The 23,964-nt window shown below is 38.5% G+C and overlaps 1 protein-coding gene and 1 long non-coding RNA gene across 4 annotated transcripts in view; both read left to right on the top strand.

Moving 5' to 3' along the window:
* The window catches only part of LOC126715895 (potassium channel AKT2/3), a 66,061-nt gene that overhangs the window by 38,718 nt on the left and 3,379 nt on the right, over positions 1-23,964 (top strand). The window contains exons 1-6 of one of the 3 annotated variants that reach the window (XM_050416744.1): positions 360-848; positions 3,919-4,137; positions 19,492-19,650; positions 19,735-19,792; positions 22,227-22,532; positions 23,189-23,428. The exons of the other annotated variants lie outside the window; for them this stretch is intronic. Coding sequence (XP_050272701.1) covers positions 607-848; positions 3,919-4,137; positions 19,492-19,650; positions 19,735-19,792; positions 22,227-22,532; positions 23,189-23,428 — 1,224 coding nt within the window. The 5' untranslated portion in view covers positions 360-606. Of the gene's footprint in view, positions 1-359; positions 849-3,918; positions 4,138-19,491; positions 19,651-19,734; positions 19,793-22,226; positions 22,533-23,188; positions 23,429-23,964 lie in introns of those variants that run through there. 3 annotated transcript variants of the gene reach the window in all.
* LOC126715898 (uncharacterized) lies at positions 4,144-8,957 on the top strand. The gene is made up of 2 exons (XR_007651952.1): positions 4,144-7,908; positions 8,013-8,957. It is a non-coding gene; the product is annotated as an uncharacterized LOC126715898 (long non-coding RNA).

The following is a 23,964-nucleotide window of genomic DNA, read 5'->3' on the forward strand; positions in this document are numbered from 1 at the left end:
GAGCAGCAAAAGCAATTTTATCTTAAAAGAGGAATTTTCATTTCATTTTTAATGTCAAAATTAAATAAAGTGAAGCTTATTACATGCTGACATGCTGTGATGCCCATGAAAGGGATGAATCTTCACCCTGGTGGCCATATTTCTAGTGGGGACTCATATCTCTTCCAATTAATTGTGGCCATGCAACATACACATTAAAAAAAAGGTTTTCTGGCACATCACACAATAAAGTTGGAATTATATTGAGAGAGAAAGAGATAGAGAGGGCCCTTATTGTCCTTACCCATGAACAACGCCAAAAATTTCACACCCCCACCATTTCTATTTGAAATCTTATCACAATCACAAAGCATATATTGATCAATGCATGTTTTCCCATCAGGATTGTTTCCTCTACACCTCAACTTTTTTCAGCTAGATAGTACTACTTGAGACTTGAGAGGACCACAACCTACTCTTCCACACACAACAATACCATCACCATTCCGCACAAACCTCTTTTGTTTCCTTCCTTCTTGGCCTTGTTCTCTTTCAAAACGACTCTTTAGAATCCATTCCTATATATATTTGTCTTCAAAAATACACCAAGACTAGTTGTTTTGGAAAATGGAGATGAAGTTTAGTCCAAATGATCTTCACTTAGCCTCCTCTAACATGAAGACGGGTAACCAGAGAGACCAACACAACGAGCTGGAAACTTCACAACATGAAGAAAATGATATTTCATCACTTCTCAATAGGCGAAAATTGTCCAAGATCATCCTTCCTCCATTGGGTGCTTCTAATTATAATCAAAATCAAATACAGTCAAAAGGGCGGATTATTGACCCAACGGATTCAAGATATAGGTACGTAGGTCAAGAAATTTTGACTTTTTTATTACCAACAAAGCAAGAAATGGTTTCTTTTCTTCTTCATTTGGGAGGAATGAAAACACTAAGAAAATTTCATTCTTGTTTGTTGGTTTTTCTGGGTTCATGTACATTTTTCATGTCATGGCCTTATATTTTACATTTATATACATTAAACTGTTTTGAACAATTACATTTTATATATGTACGTACGTTTGTGTGTGTGTCTATATATATATATATATCACATGACATAAATTTAAGCATGTGAATTTGATCCAGAGTCATATAATTTAATAAAATTACCTGATTCTTTTGATAAAATTTGTTGTAAAGTTGTAATTATAAAAAGAAAAAAGCATTTGCTTTGTGTAGGTAGGTAGAGTTAAACATGCTTAGCTAACTTGGCTACTGAGTAATCATGTTCAACAAAACTCATCAACTTTTGTTGGACTGAGGACTAAAGGTTTGTTTGGATACTGCTTATTTTGCTGAAAATTGAAAACTGAAAATACTGTAACAAAATAATTTTTAAATATGTGAATAATACTGTGAGACCCATTTTTAATAAAAAAATTGCTGAAAAAAAAGATTTGTGAGTCCCGTGAATAGTGCACGAGACTAACTGGTGTGCACTGTCCACCGCTTATTTTGCTGGTGTGAACAGTGCACTAACAGACAAAGTCAAAAAGAAATGCTTCTCCCAAAAAAAAAAAAAAAAATGCCAAAATGTAAAATGCTGAAACCTTTTCAGCTATCCAAATGCTCATTAAGTCATAGGATTATAATAAACAGTGGCAGCTCCGGGATTTTTTTCTAGGAGGTTAGTAGTGGTGGAATTAGGAATTTGTCATGAAGGACATGTAAAAAAATAAAATAATTAAATTTTTTTTATATTTACAACTTCCATATTGTATACATTTAACAATAATCTAAAATAGTACTATAAAAATAATATAGTATAAATATCGGTAAGGCAACAACCATTGAATGTATAAACAAATATAATTAAATAACTAATCATACATGTGGTTAGTCTCTTGGAGCAGGACTAATGGTAAATGTGAAACTAAGAATAAAAAATAGTAACTGATATAAGTTTTTACTTTTAAAGTGTGTGACTTCCTAACCATACACGTGGTCAGTTTTTTAGAATTAGAGCAAGCACTAAAAAACTTCTTGGATTTGGAAATCTATAGAGCATTTATTAAACTACTTGATCTAATAGAAAGAAAAACTAAGAAAAAATAAAAGGGAAAAAGAAAGATAGAGAGAACGAGAAAATAATCACAGATATAGATACAGATCTGTTAGTTGTAATAGTGGGGTACTTTTTTGTTGATGAAGAAGAAAATGGCAGGAAAAAACAACTTTATTCTAGTGTCAACGGAAAAAAGTAAGCCAAAGTCCTGGAAAAAAATATTTTTTTATTTAACAAATGAGCAAAAATTTGAAACGCTTTTTTTTTTCTTTCTTATAAAATTAAATATTTTAAGAGAAGTGTTGTTGACACAACACTTTTACAATAAAACCTAGGTGACAAGTTGTTAAAGGTAGGAAAAAAGTGATGTTAGTTGTGTGTCTTGATAAAAGCCAGTTACAACTTGCCACTTAATCTTTGTTGTTAAATTATTGTGAAATATTGTGAAAGTAGCATTAAAATCATCATATTCAAATTTATATCAATTGGTATAAAATTTAAAGTCATGAGGTTCAAAATTTTATTTTAGGGGCTCAAAAAAATATTAAAAATTATATATATATATATATATATTGTGGGGGGCCTGAGGATCGAGGAAGGATAAAACCACTATGACCATCGTTCGTTTCTCGTGTGAAAGCACTTTAAGCCCGAGGACGGGGGTCTCCCATGGAGAGGAGGGGAAGAGACAAAATACCTCCTGGAAATTTGGGTGGAGAGAATGGCGTTTAGAGAGAGATTCGAGGTAGTTGAAAGAAGTTTCCTGTGAAAGCTCACCTACTACCTCCGCATTAAATGATTGACAACAACTTTATCAGCTGCATTAATGAGAAAATGACCCCTGAACAGTAGGTTTACAGCTAAGCAGCTTCTTCTACCACCTTCAACAGTAATCTAATGGGACAAGTATCCTAAGAAGGACCTAAAGGATTGCAGATAGAGGGTTGAGATGCAAGAAGCGTGGGAGTATATAAAGGAAGAGAACTTCCAGATGAAAGCCCCCAAAAAAAAAAAAAAAAAAAAAAAATCTAGAGATTAGAACAAGAACAGTAAGGAGAAAGAGAGAGAGAACAGTGTGTATCCTTGCAAAAAAACATCGTCCTCGGACGAGCTTGTAAAGAACCATCAATATACTTGTTTTTAACTACTGTTCATTCCCTTCCTGTTTGAATCTTCGGACTTGAGCCTGAGTTATTTTATCCACTCTCTAAACAAATTTTTATCTGTTTGGACCTAGTTAGGCGGTATAGGCTTCAGTATTCTAAGTAGATTTGTGCCCCTAATTTTCATGTCCTTACATATATATATTGCCAGGTCAGGGGGTTCAAATGACCCCCTGCCCTTAAGGTAAGCCCCCTGATAATAAATGGAGTGAACTAAGTTATAATCACTGATAATTATTATAGTTGATAATAAAATGGTAAGTACTTAACAAAAGGGTCACCTTTTGTGGGAGATAAATATAAGTTATATTACCTTCAATCCACTTTTAGTAACGTAAATAAAATAGCTACGTATATTAGCTCAATGTTCAAGTACGAAAATGACGAATTTTTTTGTTTTATTATGTTTTTTAAGGATTTCTTGGAAGAGCCTAATAATGCTGCACTTTTTTAAAGTATAATTTTTTTTTTAAATCCGATTTTTTCAAAGATAAATATTTTTTCAAACAGCTTAAAAAAAAAAAAAAAAAAAAAAAAAAAAAAAAAAAAAAGGCAACAAACAAACAAACAACTGTACTTAATGGGTACTAAAGGTTAAGGTTAATTATTATTTTTTATGAAAAATTTTTTTTATTTAAAAAAAGGCAGGCTAAGGCCATGGATATTGGGTTTCATATAAGTGGTATTTACATGTTGTGTGCAGGATTTGGGAGACATTTATGGTGCTTTTGGTTGCTTACTCAGCATGGGTTTACCCATTTGAGGTTGCATTTCTCAATTTCTATCCCAAGAGAGAACTGTGGATTCCAGACAATATTGTCGATCTATTTTTTGGGGTTGATATTGTCTTGACATTTTTCGTTGCATATATTGATTCAAGAACTCAGCTTCTAGTTCGTGACTCTGGAAAGATTGCCAAGAGGTTAGTGTACAATATTAATTATTTTCCAAATCAAAATTAATTTGGCAGAAAATTTATTGGCCAATATTAATATATTGAGTATTAATGTATGCTTGATTTTAAAAGAGAAACATGGAATAATACTCTCAATATTGGCCAATCATCTCATACAAACAAACAAAATCTTAGCCAAAAGTTTCAAAACTTTAATAAAAATGTAGTGTACAATAAAAAAAAAAATACAAATTTTTAGGACCACTTTTGAGTTTTGGAGTCTTTGACTGATTTCTCATCCGTAAAAGCTGTCTAGACACTATTCTTGTTATAAAATAAAGTGAAATAAAGGTTGATTTTGACATTTTCACTTTTTTCATTATGTGCTTGTTAAATTGATGATTGGAAATTTGGAATAAGAATACCTTTTAGTTGGTAACGGGAGAAGCTGAAATTGGCTTTCTGATATGTGTGGTTATTTTCATAGATTTTTGCTATAAAAAAATAATTTTATTGACAAACTCATTTAGTAGGTTATTTTTTTTTATTATTTTTGTTATGTGGCATGCATGGTAATTGTTTGAGGAATAATTTTTATTTTTATTTTTATTTTATAATTTAATAATTAATGAAGATTTGAACCTTAAATATTTTCATTAAAAATAATAATAAGTGATCGAGTTGAGCTACGTACAAGTCTATAATACTTAACAAGAAATAAAATTATAAAGTTTATCAAAAGTTCAACACATGAGCCCTTAATAAAACCATTATAAAATTATTAAGTTTAAAAAACTAAGTTTATTTTGATCGTGTAAGTTTACATTTGATGGGATTTTTTTGTTTTTTTTGGAGAAAAATTTTGAGAGGATTTTTTTTTTTTTTTGAATATAAAGTATTTGTAATGTTTTATCTTGATTTTATTATTGGAACCACCTCATTTAGTAGGTTGTTTTTATTTGAGAAATGTTACCTCTACAATATTTTCACAACAAATCTTAGGTAGCAAGTTGTACTAGCTATTATCGATAGACAAAAAAGTAATTTCAGTGTTGAGTACAAATTAGAACCGCTAACAACTTACTACTTATGATTTATTATAAAAATGTTATGAACGTAGCACTTCTCTCTTTATTATTATTATTATTATTATTATTATTATTGTGCGCACCAAAGACAGGGTCACCGAGCTGAACCCCACTTGGGCTCACAACTTATTTGTATGGTGGGTTTGGGTATCCTACTTTGGGGTCGTTCTAGATTTTGAGACTCAATGAGATCACTTTTCTCTCTTTTTCTGTGTTTCTTTTTCTTAGACTCTCTTTCTCTCCTCAAAATTCCATCCCCCTCTCCAGTCTTTAGCTCCTCCTATTTATAGCCAATTATTACTGGGGGGATTATCATTTCTTTTAAGCTAGTACAATGAGAGGTCCAATGTTGTTAATCGTAAGTGGGTGTTTAGGTGTGAATGGCTTTGGAAATGGTTCCCAGTGCAGCAAATGTGCTTAGCGGCGAAGTTTCCCAAGGCACAGCCGAGCACACACAGGGCGGTGTGACCGAACATTTGCATATTGTTCGAGGACGTCTTGCCAAGCAATATGCGAGCCGGAATTGGCAGCCTGCTTCTCCGGCATTTGAACAACACTCAACTTGGCCTCGTGGCTTTTGTGGGCTTGGGCCGGGATCCTGAGCAAAGCAGAGGTTGGGTCCCTGAGCCATACTATTGATCCATGGCCCAAGGCCCAAATGGACTTGGATGTGGGGGGGTCATACATTAGCCCCTCTTAATTCGTTCTCGACTTTCGGGGACGAATCAAAGAGCCAAAGAGGCAGTGGTTGCCCGAGAAACTCAACGAGTGTGCTTTGGGCGATTACAGAGATCCATTAATGCGTTTCTCAAAAGGTGCATTGCGTCTAACCTTCTGGTTCAGCCGCCATTATTACCTGTTGGTTCATAAACCGAGGCACGGTGTCGGTTGCCCTGGGTATCTCTAAGGTCTCTCTTTTTGCTTCATTATTGCTAATTAACACTTATTGTTGCTCATTAACCGATGCTCACTTTCCCTGGATCCTATAAATAGTCCATCTCAATTCATTTTCTCACTTTTTCATTCTTCGTCCTCTGAAATTTCTCTCGGTCGAGCATTCACCTGCGTACTTGTCCACAAACCCAAAATCCTCCTCTCCCTTAGAGCCAAAAGTAAGTCTCCTTCCCCTTTCCTCTGCTTTAATTTCTTTTCCCCAAGCTCTTTTTGATTCTTAGTCTTTAAGATGGGTTTTGCTTATCTTTTGAATGCCGGGGTGCCCTTAGCCAGTTTTAGGCAAAACTATAGCGTTCCTGATGATGTGGAGGTGATGTATTGCCATGAAAGCAAAATCGCTCTCCACAAAGGGGTAGGCACTGCCTTTTTCCTGTTGATGTCTATTCTAGACGATGGGGTTAGGTTTCCTATAGACCTTCTTTTGCATAATGCCCTTAGATACTATGGATTGTGTCCCGACCAACTTCCCCCCAATTTTTCCCGAGTAGTGAGTTGTGTAAGTAGGTTAAATCAAACATTTGGTTTGCAATTAGATTATCATGACATAAACCACATGTACAGCCTGTGTGGAAAGAAGAAATCCAATTACTATTTAAGGTTAAAGACATGAGGGTACGACTAATTTCATGCCTGCCGAACTCTAATAGAAATTCTGCCGGGGAATACATTCGGGTGCGCGGCAATTGGTTTGCTGGTGGTATCCCTCCCCCTTTGTCACGGCATGAAGTGGGTTCATTCTAATCTTTAATTTGTTTTATCCCTTCCATTCATAGCTATTTTATTTACCCTAACTCTGACTCGCTATCTTTTGCTGCAAATGGTTCAGTGTTTACCCAAGATTTTAGAACAGTTCACGTACAGGACCTGAACTTTGTACTCAAGTCCGAGATTTTTGTTCATCGAGACAGGCAGCTTCGGGCATCCCATCTCATTCTCGGTGTGGACCCCATGTACTCCACTTGGCAACCCTTCGACCAAGCTCTCATTGTAGACAACCCTCTCCTCTCCTATATAGACGTTCGGCATATGAACTTCCTGCCCCCAAATTTTACCGTAGGTGAAACTCGGGATATCGGCCCACGATATACCTGCTCGAATGAGCTCACACCTATAAGGGACAAATCAGTCGAAGTAGCATCTCGATATCTCCGGGAATGAGCTCACGAGGCCATCCAACGCGAAGTTGTACCTGCAGAGCCAGAGGCTCCTGCTCAGGAAGCCGAACAAGAAGCCGTAGAATCCAGTGACTCCTCCAAGACACACTCTGTCCCTAAAGAAATGGTGACCCGCAAGATTTTAACAGTTAGCCTTTTTATCCCTAACGCAAGTCAGACCATGCAGCAACAGCCACCCTAGGGACATGGCCCGGCTCCTCCTGCTCATCCTCCACCTCCTTCTCCTTCCGAACGAACTCATAAAAGACAACGGGTCGCTGAATTAACCTCCACCAGCCCAGGTGATGCTCAGATCCAAACTCCCCCTCAACCGTCGGGGGGTGTTACTATTCGGGAGCCCCCGGCCCAGGTCAGGACAAACGTGGCTTCCTCCTCTCGACTAGCGCAGTTGTGGCAACCCACATTCGAGCTGGATGGAAATTCTCCCAGCTAGTGCCAGTGTATAGGCATGGGAGAAAGGAGAAGGGGGCCGCGTCGCCCAAAGCTTGGCACACGGGCTCCTTCTGCCCGAGGACATGAGCGCCTTTGTAGATGGGACTGATGAGTCCATGGGGAGGAGACTTCAATGGCACACTATCACGGTAACCTTTCTTTCCTTGTATACTTGTCTTTTACACACATTCTCATTATTGCCGGATATGTTGTTTCTTTAAATTGCAGTGCATGATTAATGTCATCTCAACAGGCCGCTCAGCTAGCTCATATCCTAAACAAAAGGGTGAAGGATCTTTCTAAGGAGGTTGACCGGGAAAAGGCCGGTAGGGAGGAGACTATCAAAACAGCTAAGGAGAAAACAAAAATTGTTGATGCCGCCGAGAAGAGAGCCGTTGCCGCGAAGAAATCCCAGGCGTCGGTTGAGAAAAGACCAGCAGAGCTGGTATCGAAACAAAATGAAACAGACTTGAAGCTGGCCAAAGCAGCAAGCCTGAACGTCACCTTATCTGAGGAAGTAGCTAATTTACGAGCAGCCCTGGAAGCTTGTGAAAATAAATGATATGACGAAGGATTTGCTGATGCGGAGAAGGGCGTAGAACTGGTTGTAATGCAAGCTCGACAACTGTCTTTTCAGGAAGGCTGGATGGCTGCCCTACATGCCTTAGAAGTGCTTGAGGACTCCCCTCTAAGGGATCCTAGCCGGATTCCCTTTTCGGACTCTTCCCTAGTTGCGCAGAACCCTGCGGGACCTACTGATGAGGAGGAGACAGATAGTTTAAGGGAGCTAGTGGAGCAGATTGACGCTCATGTGGAACTGATCGGGACAAAAGCCACCAGTAACCCCCCCACTGACGACCCTTCTAGTGAAAATGTTCACCCCCAACCTTTTGCATCTGAGCATCAGTCTACCAAGATGGCATCCAAGACGCAGCCCGTGGGTCTTACCTTTTAATTGCCGAACCTATTTTACATCATTTCTCATTTGCTTTACTTAAGTAACTTTTATTTTGAGTTGGTTTGCCTACGTCGCCGGGCTGTGGCGACTAAACAATTATTTAATTTCTGGGTTTAAACTTAATGTCACCGGGTTTTGGTGACGAAGTAATTGATTTTTCATGTTTGATTTTAACTAAGGCTTATTTGCCGACCAGTTGCTTTAATTGCATTTATGATTATCCAACTATATTCTAATCTCTTTGTAATACTTCTGCTTTTCCGTGCATGTATGTTTTCCTAATGAACAGGGCATGTTTCCTCCCTAGAATATTTTTTTTAATAAGGTTTTCACTTGTTCAGTGATAGGGATCTAACCGAGAAGCAGGCTTCAGTCCTTAGAATATTTTTTTGAATAAGGTTTCCACCTGTTTGGTGATAGGGATCGAACCGAGAAGCAAGCTTCAGTCCTTAGAATATTTTTTAATAAGGTTTCCACCTACTCAGTGATAGGGATCAAATTGAGAAGCAAGCTTCAGTCCTTAGAATGTTTTTTGAATAAGGTTTCCACATGCTCAGTGATAAGGATCGAACCGAGAAGCAGGCTTCTGTCCTTAGAATTTTTTTTTTTAATAAGGTTTCCACCTGCTCGGTGATAAGGATTGAACCGAGAAGCAAGCTTCTATCCTTAGAATTTTTTTTTTTCGAATAAGGTTTCCACCTGCTCGATGATAGGGATCGAACTGAGAAGCAGGCTTCTGTCCTTAGAAATTTTTTTTTTTTGAATAAGGTTTCCACCTGCTCGGTGATAAGGATCAAACCGAGAAGCAGGATTCAGTCCTTAGAATATAACTGACTGCTTGAATCTCCTCACCTTACTTCGTGTTTAACGATTGTAAGGTTGAATTTATTCAACCATCTAATTGGCTTTATTCCGTGCCAAATTTGTTTGTAATTCAGCATTTAGTAACCCTGTATTTAGGTGGGTTTGTTGTAAGGGTAGTGAGTGAGATAGAGTGAAGATTGCTCAAGAGTGTGCAAGAAAACAGAGAGTCGCGGCTGGGACTCGCGGGTGGACTCGCGGTTGCAAGTCGCCAGAAGCTGCACACGTGCCAAGCATGCTGGAAGATGAACAGTCATGCTAGCTGGAGCACTACAGGACAAAACAGGACAACTGGCCATACGGTTAACTCGCGACTGGATCTCGCGACTTAGTCAAGCCGCGAGGTTAAGCCGCGAGCCACCCCTGTTTTGTAAAACCTGACGTTTCGTATTCCTTTCCCACTCCAGTATAAATACCCCTTTTACCCACGATTGAAAGAGAGCTTCCAGAGAGAATTTTGAGAGAGAAACCCTAAAGAAAAACCAGATTGTTTCACCCACAATCTCTACCTTAGAGTCTCTTCAAATTCCTCAACTCTCTTCCTCTCCATTGTCAAATCCTTGAGAGGCATTATACCAAACCTGGTTCTCACCATCATCATCACTGTGAGACAGTTGTTTGGAGTTCTGGGAAGCAGTTAGGAATGAGCCAATCTTCATTGGTTGATGCTACGGTCTAGTAGCGGAATCCGGGAAGCTAGAAAAGAAAAAGGTTCGGCGCAACCTCGTTAGAGCAAGAAGCTTGGAGGGCTTAGGTGCACTGGGTAGATTAGGCTTGGAGGGTCTATTGTTGTCCATGTATCCCAACTGTATTTTCTAGTGGATTGATTACCGCTTGGAGGGCAGCGGAGAGGTTTTTCGCCGAGGACTTCGGTTTCCTCTTCGATAACACATCGCGTGTTGTCTTTGTGTTTGCATCTTCCTTCCTCTCTATCTTTGCCTTTATATTATCTGCTGTGGTTTTATTTTGTTATGGCTTAGATAGTATTTAACCAATTTCGTATTATAGCATGTGTTAAGTTTCCGCACACTAGTTGTTTGACATATTGCTTGAATTGGTTAAGTTGTTTTTGGGGGTCTAAACGTTCAAAGGTGTTTTGTACACGTTTTTGAACTTTCAGATCGAACGTGCTAAATAAATAGAGTTAATTGAGCCTGCACAAACAAGTTCCATCGTTATCATATTAGTTAGTATAAGGTACATTTTTCCGAGTATGGACGATCATTGATAAAACTTCTTAAGATTATAAATATTTCATGGTCGGGGCAATGGTATCTCGTCCATGTCTTCTAGATAATACGCTCCTACGCCTGCAATGGCTGTAACTCTGTACGGTCCTTCCCAAGTCTGGGCTAGCTTCCCGACATTCGTATGTCGCATGCTTCCTACGGCTTTCCTCAGTACCAGATCTCTGGCACTAAACTCCCTCACCCTTATATCTTGGTTATAGCACCGGGCAAGCTATTGTTGATATTCAGCTAGTCATATAGTCACTGTATCCCAATATTCTTCAAGTAAATCAAGACGTTCTACTAGCAAACTATCATTCTGGGACATGTTAAATTCTGAAACTCGCGCGCTACACAAATTGACCTTGACTGGTATCACGGCTTCGGCCTCATACGTGAGAGAGAATGGGGTCTCCCTCGTAGACTTCCGAGGAGTTGTCTGGTATGCCCACAAAACATTGGGTAGTTCCTCAGCCCAGTTACCCTTTGCACCTTTTAGCCTCCTCTTCAAGTCATTCACGATTACCTTGTTCATGGCCTCAACCTGGCCATTACTTTGGGGATACGCTGGAGAGGAATATATGTTCCTAATGCCAAGGTTGCTACAGAATTCACGAAAAGCTCGGCTGTCAAATTGCAGTCCATTATCCGATATAAGGGAGTCTGGCGACCCCAAATCTGGTGATTATATTCTTCCATGCGAATTTCTTCACATCTACGTCCCGGATATTAGCCAGAGCTTCCATCTCCGCCCATTTGGTGAAGTAATCGACAGCCACCAAAACGAATCTTCGATTGCCCTTTGTTCGGGGAAATAGGCCGAGGATATCTAGCCCCCATTGTGTGAAGGGCCAGGGGCTGCTGAGGGGGTTCAAATGGCCTACTGGCTGGTGAATCAAGGGGGCATGCTTCTGACATTGCTCACACTTGCGAATGTATTCCGCAGCGTCCTTCTGCATTTGGGGCCACCAGAATCCCTGAGTCATTGCTCGGTGCGCCAATGATCGTCCTCCCACATGGCTGCCGCACACCCCTTCATGCAGCTATGCCAAGAGTTGGCCCACTTTTTCTGAGTGCAGGCATAAAAGGTACAGTCCCCCGAAGGACCTGCAATAAAGCTTCCGATCTTTCGACAACCAATACCGGGCCGCTACCCTACGGATCTTGTTGGCCTCCTTCTCATCGTCCGGGACTCGATCCTCGGCTAAGAAGTCAATGATGGGATTCATCCAGCATGGTCCAAGTGTTACGATTGCTGTGACTTCAACCCTTGCGGCCCCCACATCTCCTGCCACCTTAATGCTAGGTTCTGGGACAAGCTCCACTTTGATTAGTTGGAGAATTTCCTCGACTATTGATGATGCTAGCGTGGCGAGGGAGTCGGCATGTCTGTTCTGCGCCTGGGCTACTTCGATCACCTTCACCGTACAAAAGTTACTTATGACCTGCTTTGCCAACTCTAAGTATGCTTTCATCCGGGGATCTCGAGCCTCAAATCTTCCCTGCACCTGATTAACTATCAGCCGTGAATCCGAATAAATTTCCACGTCTCGGGCTTCCAATCTTGAGACTGCCCTCAATCCGGCAAGCAAAGCTTCGTACTCTGCCTCATTGTTGGAGGCATTAAACCCCAACCTGAACGAATGCTCCAACAGTATACCTTCCGAAGTAATTATGACGATCCTGGCTCCGGCCCCTTTGGCGCTAGAAGCACCGTCTACATGCACCTTCCACGGACGATGCTCCAACTGACAGACCATTTCCCCTTGGTTCTTAGGAGAAAACTCCACCACAAAATCAGCTAATACTTGCCCTTTTACTAAACTTCTCGGCTTATACCTTACATCGAATGCCCCGAGTCGTGTCCCCCACTTAGCTATCCGCTCCGTGAAGTCAGATCTTTTCAATAATGACTATAGGGGGTATTCGGTCAACACATACACGGTATGAGCTTGAAAATACTGAGGCAACTTCCTGGTGGCATGTACTAAGGCCAACACCAATTTTTCTAAAGGCAAATATCTGGTCTCTACGTTGACTGGGGTCTTGCTGATATAATACATGGGTTGTTGTACTCTCCGGTCTCTTAAAAGTATGGCACTTATAGCATGGTCGGATACCGAGAGGTATATAAACAGCTCCTTTCCGGGCTCTAGTGCTGTCAACATCGGTGCCTGCGTCAAGTATTCCTTGAGATCCTGGAAAGCCTTTTCACATTCATCATCCCACCGAAATCCCTTCCACTTCTTTAAAAGCTGATAAAATGGACGACAACGATTCGAAAATTTTGAGATGAATCGGTTAAGAGCGGCTAACATCCCAGTCAACACATGTACTTCTTTCAGATTGCTCAGCGACCTGAGACGCTTCACGGCCTCGATCTGGTTGGGATTAACTTCTATCCCATGGCTGGTGATTAAGTATCCCAAAAATTTGCCAGCCTCCACCCCAAAGGCACATTTTTCTGCGTTAAGGCACAACCTATGTTTCCGTAATATCTCAAACACCCTCTGAAGATCCTCTACATGTCGCGCTTCTTGCTTGCTCTTTACCACCATGTCATCAATATACACTTCAGCCAGTATGCCCAATTTTGTCCCGAAACATTCTCGTCATCATTCGCTAATATGTTACCCCGGCATTCTTTAGCTCAAGGGGCATCACAGTGTAATGATAATTAGCGTCGGGAGATATGAATGTCGTCTTCTCCTGGTCTTCGGCGGCCAGAGCAATCTGATGGTACCCTTGAAAGGCGTCCAGGAAACTCATCCTCGGGTGCCCGTAAGTGGCGTCCACCAATTAATCAATTTTTGGCATAGGAAACAGGTCCTTCGGGCATGCTCAGTTTAAATCCATGAAATCTACACAGACCCTCCATTTGCCGTTCTTCTTCCTAACAACCACGGTATTCACCAGCCATTCTAGGAAAAAGATCTCCTTTATCACTCTAGCCTCCTTCAGCCTCTTAACCTCCTGCCTTACCGCCTCAACATGGTCTTTGGCTGATCTCCTCGACTTCTACTTCTTCGGAGGATATAAGGGGTCTACATTAAGCTCATGAAAGATAAACCCGGGATCAACCTCGGGAACTTCATAGGGGCTCCAAACGAAGACATCTATGTTTTGAGTCAGAAACAACAACACTTGCACTCTATCCTCATCTTTCACACTTGCTCCAACCTGAAAATATTTATTAATATCCGGTAATATCTTTACCTTTATCAGCTCCTCAGCGCAACCAGCCCCCATTCCTTCTCGGGCCTCCTGTGATTGCTATAAAGGGACCTTTCAGGATGGGTCTTCCCATCCAACCTGCTCCTGTTCGGACTGCCCTTTCCCTTTGTCTCTCACTAGTTGTTCGGTTGTTTCTTCTTGATTGACTTGATTCCCCCGCTTCCAATTAACTACAGCAATAAGGCATTGTCTTGCCATTTGCTGGTCTCCCCTTATCACGGCGATACCTTACTCGGTTGGGAACTTGATCTTTACATGCAGGGTAGATGGGACAGCCCCCATTGAATGGATCAACGGTCTTCCCAGAATCGCTGTATACGGGAAAAATGAAGTTACTATTGTAAATGTTACTACCACCTCCTTTCCCCCCATAATTACGGGAAGTGAAATTTACCCTTCAGGAATTACTACCATACCATCGAACCCAACCAAGGGCGAAGTGCGCTTCACAAGGTCCTCCTTTAGTCCGAGCCCCCTGAACAGATCCGGGTACATTATGTTGGCCCCACTTCCTTGGTCTACCATTACCCTTTTTACCAAGAAGCCACTTATCCGAGCCGTGACCACTAATGCATCATCATGTGGTTGGATTGTTCCCTCCAAATTGTCATCGTCGAATGCGATAGGCTCCCGTGCAAACTTCATTTTCTTCTCCGGCGGCTGTACGTCCAAACGACTCTTTACTGGTACTACAGTCAACACCCCTTTCCTTCTTCCTACAATGAGCCCCTCCGGGGCAGCATGGATAACTCCAATCACCCCTACAAGGGGTGGAAGAGGGTTCCCCCTTTGCCAAGTATCTTGCCCCACAACTCTGTCCCCCAAGTCCAGTACAAATTCTTGCCCAGCTTTGACCAATTGCCCAAGGTGATCCTTCAACACCCGGCATTGTTCGGTAGTGTGACCTTTGTCCCGATGATAGGTGCAGTACAAATTTTGATTCCTCCTGGATGGGTCCCCTCCCATCTTATTCGGCCATCGAAAATACGGCTCGTGTTTGATCCGGTCAAGAATCCTGTGTACCGGTTCCTTAAATGTCACATTTACTTCTCCCATCTGTGTTGCTGGTTCTTGAATCGTCAAGCTCCCCAGGGATCTGAACGGAAAACCACTTTGCCGGGGATGATTCATCATCGATGCTTTGCCTTTACTTTGCAGCCGGTCATCCTCTAGTCGTTTATATTCCTCAATGCATCTCATAAGCTGCCTCATGCCTTCGGGAGGCTTCTTAGTCAACGACTCCCGTAATCCGAAGTCCTCGGGCAACCCCATCCTAAAAGTGTTTGCTGCGACCCTTTCATTATCCCCGCTTATCTCATTGTATAGTTCCCAATACCGGCTGGCATAACTATGGAGAGTCTCTCCTGCCCTCATTTTCATGGACAAAAGCGCATCTACCGGCTGTGGTACTCAGCTGCAAGTCACAAACCGAACGCCGAACTCCTGAATTAGCTCGGAAAAACTATGTATGGATCCCTTCCATAACCCGTTAATCCACCTCAAAACAATTAGTCCCAGACTCGAAGGAAACACCTTGCACATCAGCGCATTGTTATGAGTATGCAGAGACATCATCTGAATATAATGACCGACGTGCTCTACTGGGTCAGTTTTCCCGTCATAGCAATTGAACGGTGGGCGGGTAAACCTGCTCGGCATTTCGACTCGTTCGTTATCATTCGAAAACGGGGACCGAGCCGCTTTTCGCAAAGCGCGACTCATAGCATCCATGGCAGCATTATGAGGCCGCCTTTCCTCTGGGGAGACTAAATTCTTGACTTGATTCTCCCGAGAACGTGAGCAATCTCGGCGTTGCCCTGACTCTCGGGAGAGTGACCGGTTCCGATATCATCGAGATCCCCGCGAATGTGAACGGTCTCAGTACTGACGGGATTCCCGGGAATGTGAATGACTTCACCGTTGCCAAGATCCGGACTGATTAGACCCCGCCCCATATCTATTTCCCCCGTTGTCGACCTCCCTTTCTTGGTCATCTCTGTCTCTTCTCCGACGCCTGCCCCTTACCTCCAGCTCCAGCTCCTGACTAGTTTGCATAGCTGTTCAAGCTCTTCATCTCTCTCCTCCCTCTGCCTATGTCCCGTAGCACCAAAGACTATCTATTAGGTTTAGTACGATCCTTCTCCCATGCCGAACATTTCTTCTTGTTAACCATGCTCCCTATCTTCTCGTTCCTTTTGTCTGTGCTCTCGCCAGCTAGATCCCCAAGAAGATCTTACAGATCCACTTTCCGCGTGACTCCCCGAATGCCTTTCAGACATTTTTCTTGAGCTCGAGTCCTTTTAGAACCACAACGTTGTAAGAGAGCCCCACGGTGGGTGCCAATTGTGCGCACCAAAGACAGGGTCACTGGGCTAAACCCCACTTGGGCTCATAACTTATTTGTATGGTGGGTTTGGGTATCCTACTTTAGGTCGTTCTAGATTTTGAGACTCAATGAGATCACTTTTCTCTATTTCTCTGTGTTTCTTTTTCTTAGACTCTCTTTCTCTCCTCAAAATTCCATCCCCCTCTCCAGTCTTTAGCTCCTCCTATTTATAGCCAATTATTAGTGGGGGGATTATCATTACTTTTAAGCTAGTGCAATGAGAGGTCCAATGTTGTTAATCGTAAGTGGGTGTTTAGGTGTGAGTGGTTTTGGAAATGGTTTCCAATGCAGCAAATGTGCTCGACGGCGAAGTTTCCCAAGGCACTGCCAAGCACACACAGGGCGGTGTGACCAAACATCCGCATATTGTTCGAGGATGTCTTGCCGAGCAATATGCGAGCTGGAATCAGCAGTCTGCTTCTCTGGCATTTGAACAACACCCAACTTGGCCTCGTGGCTTTTGTGGGCTTAGGCCAGGATCCCAATCAGAGCAGAGGCTGGGTCCCTAGGCCATACTATTGGTCCATGGCCCAAGGCCCAAATGGACTTGGATGTGGGAGGCCGTACAATTATTATTATTATTATTATTATTATTATTATTATTATTATTATTATTATTATTATTATTATTATTATTATTAGGGTTATGTTAACGGATGCCCTTAGGACAATTATTAATAAACCATAATAAGAAAATTTTAACACCACTTTCATGGAAAATATAAAAAGCTGTCAACAATATTTATTATTTATCATTCTTCCAATAAAATATTTCTCAAAATACCTCCTAAACCAATGCACTTAGAGCATTAGTTAACATTTCCATCATCATCATCATTATTATTACTAGTCGAAAACCCATACAATGCACGGGATCTAACCTATTTATAATAAACTAAAATAATTTTATAAAATTTTAAATTGATTATGAAACTATACTATTGCGAGAATTGCTCCTATCTTTTTGAGTTACAATTTGATGAATAAGTCATTGCTTGAACATGCAATGGGTTGCAAAAAATCTAGCTAACAAATTTAGATATTGAAAAAAATAACTAAAAAATTCTGATGTTAAAACGTTCAAAAGGGAAAAATATATATATATATATATAAATATATATATATATATATATATATATATTTATATATATGACTACCAAATAGAGAAATATAAGAGAAAGATAGGTTACTTTCAAGAGAATAATCCATAGTTATAACAGTTGAAATTTGCTAAACTGTTTCAAATATTGCAAAAAATTGAACCCAAAAATTTAGATGGTCAAACTTTCAAAAGACAATAAAATTAAAAATCAAAAGACTCAGAACCTACAAATTATAAAAACAAACAAAAAAAAAACAAAAAAAGTCATTATTGCGAGACAATTTCAGTAAGGATGGAAAGTTTTTCTAAGTTTTTTTTATCCAATTCTTCCTAATTGATGAAAAATTTGGTTCAAACATTGTCAAACACTTTGAAGGTGCAAATAATATAGGCTTCCAACATAATCTTTAATTAATAAACAAAGAAGCATGACACCATAAGAAAAAACATAAGATAACATATAGTGCATATACCTTACTCCACAGCTGTGAAAAAATATCCATACAAAAGGAATTGAAAACTTGTACAACAAATGCAATAAGCTACTTTTGATGTGAGACAACCTAAATACGTCTCCATAAGGTAAAGCTTAAGGTTATATAATCTAAAATAATATAAAATATAGCATCTTTGAACCACACAAAAAGTTAGCAAACTTACTACAATACTTGTAGTCATACTATGTATTGTAAAGTACTACTCCATCACCAATGAAAGTCATGCAAAATCTCATGGGGCCTGGAAGAACAGACAGCCGCAAGATCACCTCCACCAGACACAAAACAAAAGCAAAAAAAACTTATTCACAAAAAAGAGAAAAAGCAATAGTAAGCGTACCAAAGAAATTGAAGTTTAGGGTTTTCTCTTTTAGTGGAGACGAACAGAGGAGATTGCTTTAGGATTTTCAAAGATTTAGTCTCTTATATATATATATATATATATATATATATATAAGAGACTCCTGTTAGGACTCTCTTACTATTTAGTTTTAAAAATTAAAATGATGATGTGGAAAATTATGGGAGTTTCGGAGGCTTCGGTTTTATATATATATATATAGATTATTATGTGGCATGTATGCATGAAGGGTAATAGTTTGACAAAATAAAATTATTATGTGTATCAAAGTTAAAAGAGAGTTTTTAAACACAATTTCACCCAAAAAAAAAAAAAAAAGTTTTTAAACACAACAAAGTGTCAAAATCTCACAACAAGCTTGTTTTGAGTTGTGATGGGTTATAATGTGAAAACTATTTTTATTTTATTTTGACTTGTGATAGGCTAACACCTTAGTATGTTATGAACATATTGTGAAATTTCGTTGTAGTTGTAGAAGAATTAAGTTCAAACTTCAAAATACAATAGCACCATGATAAAATTATCAAGTGCTCGATAGTCGATACTACGTTGATTTTGATTGTGTAACTCTATATTTGATAGGGTATAATATGAATTGATTGTAATGTTTATCTTGAAATATTCTTAACTTCATATTTTAGAAGTTGTTTTTGACAAAGTGGAATTGCAGGATCTATTCTATGATGCGAATTGCAATTCTAAATTTCTAATCACCAAGATGATAATAATAATAATAATAATAATAATAATAATAATAATAATAAAATTCCTTATAAAGGAGATGAGTTTGGGAAAAAAAAAAACATAAAGAGGCAAGAAAATGTGATCGCAGGAGAAATTATTTAGTACTCTCAAAGTATAGTGATCCACAAGAATGATTTGTCTCACTAATTTCCATTTATATCAGAAAATGAAATATAATATGATTGCACTCCAAGAGTATTGAATAATATTCCGTGGTCATGGATAAGTGAGCCTGTGAGGAGTAAGTCTAATAAACCATTTGCGCACCAACAGTCCAATAATTAAATCAGCGGAGACCAATAATTAAATTACGTTAACCATGATCCTGGGACTAACCGATTGATGCCCATGATATCCTAGATATCTGTCAACATGGTTCTTGGTGGATTTGGCATCAACAATCCCATTTGAGTTAGTGACATATCTGATCGCACGCAAACGAGAAATGGGTCTCGCTTACTCCCTCTTGGGCATGCTAAAACTTCGGAGACTCAGACGGGTCCAACAATTCTTCACCAGGTTAGTGTTGTCCTAAAAATCACAAGGCTCACAATTAGAGACATGTTCTAAAGTTAACTTGCTTTGGCTCTTTAATCTTGATAGGCTTGAGAAGGACGTCAGGTTCAGTTATTTCCTGGTCCGATGTGCTAGGCTACTATCGGTAAGTAACATATATATATATATATATAGCCATATAGGTGCCATTTCATATTTGTAAGCCTGAATCATTATTCTAAATCTACAAGATCTTGCCTACTAATAAAAATTTAAGGATTGTTTTACCCTCATTTTCTACCTGGTACTTCATGGTAAACACATGCAATCATATTACTTAGTGTGAAAAAGTAAAGAAGGCAAGCAATATAATGACCCAGAAAAACCAAAGAAACCAACATTTTCATGGTAAAAAACTTGGGGAGGATTTAACCTAACTATCCTCAAGATAAACAAATTCAATATGATACAATAGAAGTTTACAATAGATTTTCTCCCTAAAATCTAAAGCAATCTCTTGTAGAACTTACTCACATGACCAGGTGCAGCTCCAAATCTACGGATTCTTCTATCTTGAATCTGTTGCACACAAACACCCTCGTTTGTAACTTTGAGATCCCACTCAAAGGTTTCAGATCACCATCAGTAGTTGATCTTTATGCAACAACTTGTTTCCAGCAATTCTTAATTGTAAATCTCATTCTACTAAATGCTTGTTAAGTTAGAAGGCTACAAAAACCTCACAAATCTCATAGGAGTAACTCATAAGACTTCCAAGAACTTATAAAGTGTATTTAGGGTTTTACTTTTATACCTAATAGTGTTAGACTAAAACCCTAAACATTTTCGCGGGCTTTGGGCCTAATTTAAAATTTGCAGAATTTGACTTTCAATCGGTTGAGCTTCACAAAGCCTTACTTCTTCTTTCTACAGCTTGCATGTTTTTGAATATTGACTTGTACAATCTAGAGCAATGTCTAACATGTAATCTAGACAAGTTTTTGTTCTCGATTTGCCAACATACATAAATTTGGAAACTAAACATTTAATCCTAAATATTTAGAACCTAACAGTATCTTTAATACTTTCCTCCTTTTAAAGGCCATAAACAAATTTACAGATCTAAAATCTAAAACAAAATATCCAAACCCAAAAAAATTAGTGCAACAACAAAAATTACCACTAGAAAAACTAAAAAATATTAAGCCCAACCAATCAATTTAACCCAAAACAAACAACCTGACCCTTTAAAAAATTTTAAACAAAATAATTTTGTCATTACCTAGCAACAAACATAGGCATCAAAGATCAAAAATTAGACGCTGGAGTTGCTGCACGCAACCAACAGCAGAGCCGCCCCCCCTAACTCCAAGTCCTAGCTCTGTCCCTCTACACACACACACACACACACACACACACTCTCTCTCTCTCTCTCTCTCTCTCTCTCTCTCTCTCTCTCTCTCTCTCTCTCTCTCTCTCTCTCTCTCTCTCTCTCTCTCTTGAAACAACTGTGTTTAACCTAATTTAACAGCCAAGTTGTTACTTAGGTTAATTACGTAGATATAGGTTAAACATTCATCAAACATATTATGCAGCAAAAAATATAAATAACACAAGATATGATAACCTAGGAAAACCAATAAAAAAATAAAAAATAAAAAAAAAATAAAAACAACTCAGTTTCAAGGTAAAAAAACATTGGGGGAACTATCCCAAAAAAAAAATCTACTATATCAAAAAGAAGTTTACTGTCAAGAATATACTATTCGTAGTAAACTTAACCAAGATCATCTAATCTAGCTCTGAAACCCTCAGACTTCTTTGATGTGAATTTGCTCCAACATGAACCTCTAGTTCATGCCTATGATCTTCAATACACTTGATAGCTAAAGCATTTCTGTAACTTTATTCCACCGGTACATGTGGTATGATTGTGATATCCAGTAGATTCTTTGAAAGAGTAGAAGGTATGAAAACCTCTCAGATTTCAAAAGAGTAGCTCTCCAAGACTTGAAAACGTGTTTTAGGGTTTTCCTTATATACCAAGTAAGTTTTGACTGAATCCCTAAACAATTAATGAGCTGTTAGTCTAAATTAAAATTTTGCAGATCCATATCTCAATCGATTGAAACTTTCTCTCGATCAGTCGAGTTAGTCAGTTTTTCACTTTAACTTTCTGCAAGTTGTACGTTCTTGAATTATAACTTGAAACACTTTGAGCAATGTCTAAAACACTTCACAAACACTAAGATCAATTCCTAGACAAGTTTATGTACTCAATTTGCCAACACATAAAGTATTTAGAACCTAACACACACACACACACACACACACATATATATATATATATATATTGCAAGTCTATAAAATCGCCATTTTTAGATGCCCAACTTGTGGTTAAATTCAATTAAGAAACATAAGGTATAGCATATCAAGAATCTTTTATAGAATGCTAATAACCTAATAGGAATAACAGGCATAGAAACAAGAACAACAAAAATAACAACGGATAGCTAAGTATAAGAACATTAGGAATTGCAAAAATTGATGCTTTTATTTTTTGGAGTGTTTTAAGTACTAAATATAATTTTTGGCCTCAGGTGCAACTATTTGTGATGCACTGTGCCGGGTGCCTCTACTACAAGCTAGCTGACATGTACCCTCACAAAGAAAAGACATGGATTGGAGTTCTGAACACGAATTTTAGAGAAACAAGCCTTTGGATACGGTACATTTCAACCATGTACACTATGGTCACAGCTAGCTATGGAAACCTCCATGCAGAGAACAGTTGGGAAATGATCTTCATTATTTTCTACATGCTTTTCAACCTTGGCCTAGCAGCTTACATAATCGGTAACATGACAAATTTAGTGGTTGAAGGAAGTCGTCGTACTATGGAATTTGTATGTACTTTACTTTTGATTTCTTTCATATTTTCATTCTATAAAGTTTCATTTGGATACTTGAATTTGGATTTGAATTTTAAATCATTGAATTTAAAATGTCTTGATTCCAAATTTATAAAATTTAAAATTCGTTTTTTAGATGCATTTTATTCATGGGAAGGTTTCATAATTATAAAATTTAAAAACTATTGAAGTATGATTAAGGATTTCTAAAATTCTAATGTTATTCCAAATCCAAGAATTCAAGGTTTAAAAATGCTTGGTAAATTTGGCCAAATCAAAATTTTTCACTTTTTAAAATGATCCAAACATTATATTTTGATTTTAATCACCCAAATCCACATGCCCAAATATTTCTATCAACACACCGTTAAATTTCTTTTTCTTCCTTTTTGGTGCCATACTTTTCAAATGAATAGAAATTTTCAATACCCATTACATATTCTCTTTTTTTCTCCTTATAAAATAAGCAAAGTATTAAATGAAAAAAAAAATTCGGGCATATTATATACTATAATTAATTGATTGTAAATAAAGCACTTCTAATGAGGTGGAGGATTTTTGTTCCTTTTCAAATTCACTATACATTTTACATAATTTATTGGTTTGTGTTTCACGGTGGTGGTGGTGAATTTGACTGGCTTATATTGCAGAGAAATAGCATTGAAGCAGCATCAAATTTTGGATGCCGAAATCGTTTGCCTGCAAAGTTAAAAGTACAAATACTGGCTTATATGTGCCTGAGGTTTAAGGCTGAGAGCCTAAACCAGCAACACCTACTTGGACAGCTACCACAGTCTATCTGCAAAAACATTTTCCAGCATTTATTTTTGCCTACCGTGGAGAAGGTCTATCTCTTTAAGGACATCTCCAAGGAAAACTTGTTGAACATGGTACGAAAATATAGTTTGATGCTGTTAAAAAAAAATTAGTACAAGTCTAAACTAATTAAACTTAATTAGTTAAAATATCTTCCATCTAAAGAAATTTTTTGCATGTATATATTGTAGACCTTTCTATGTGTGAGAAGTGTTTGGGCCCAAATGTGCTGTTAAAACCATGATATTTTCAAGCTTGTACTTAGGATCAAAATAGGGTTAGACTAACTTCTCTATAAATATTCTCTAATATGTTGTATAGTATAGTGAAATCAATTTAATTCTCTCCACACACACACTACGCCTATGTTTGACCTATATATTTGTTTTACTTCCTATCAAGATCTCAAATGTAGTAATAGTAGTACTATAATAAGTAAATAAAAACTCATTTATTATGTTATTGAAGTGGCACTAATCATATTCATTGTCAAATCAATTTACAAACTTCTTTTTGCAGTAAAATTTATAATAGTTTTAGTATTTTCCAAACAAACATACAAGCCAATCCTAATAAAATCTCAAAGTATACAAGATTTTGGTTGATTTAT

The sequence above is a fragment of the Quercus robur genome, chromosome 2 (assembly GCF_932294415.1).
Source record: "Quercus robur chromosome 2, dhQueRobu3.1, whole genome shotgun sequence".
Lineage (NCBI taxonomy): Eukaryota > Viridiplantae > Streptophyta > Magnoliopsida > Fagales > Fagaceae > Quercus > Quercus robur.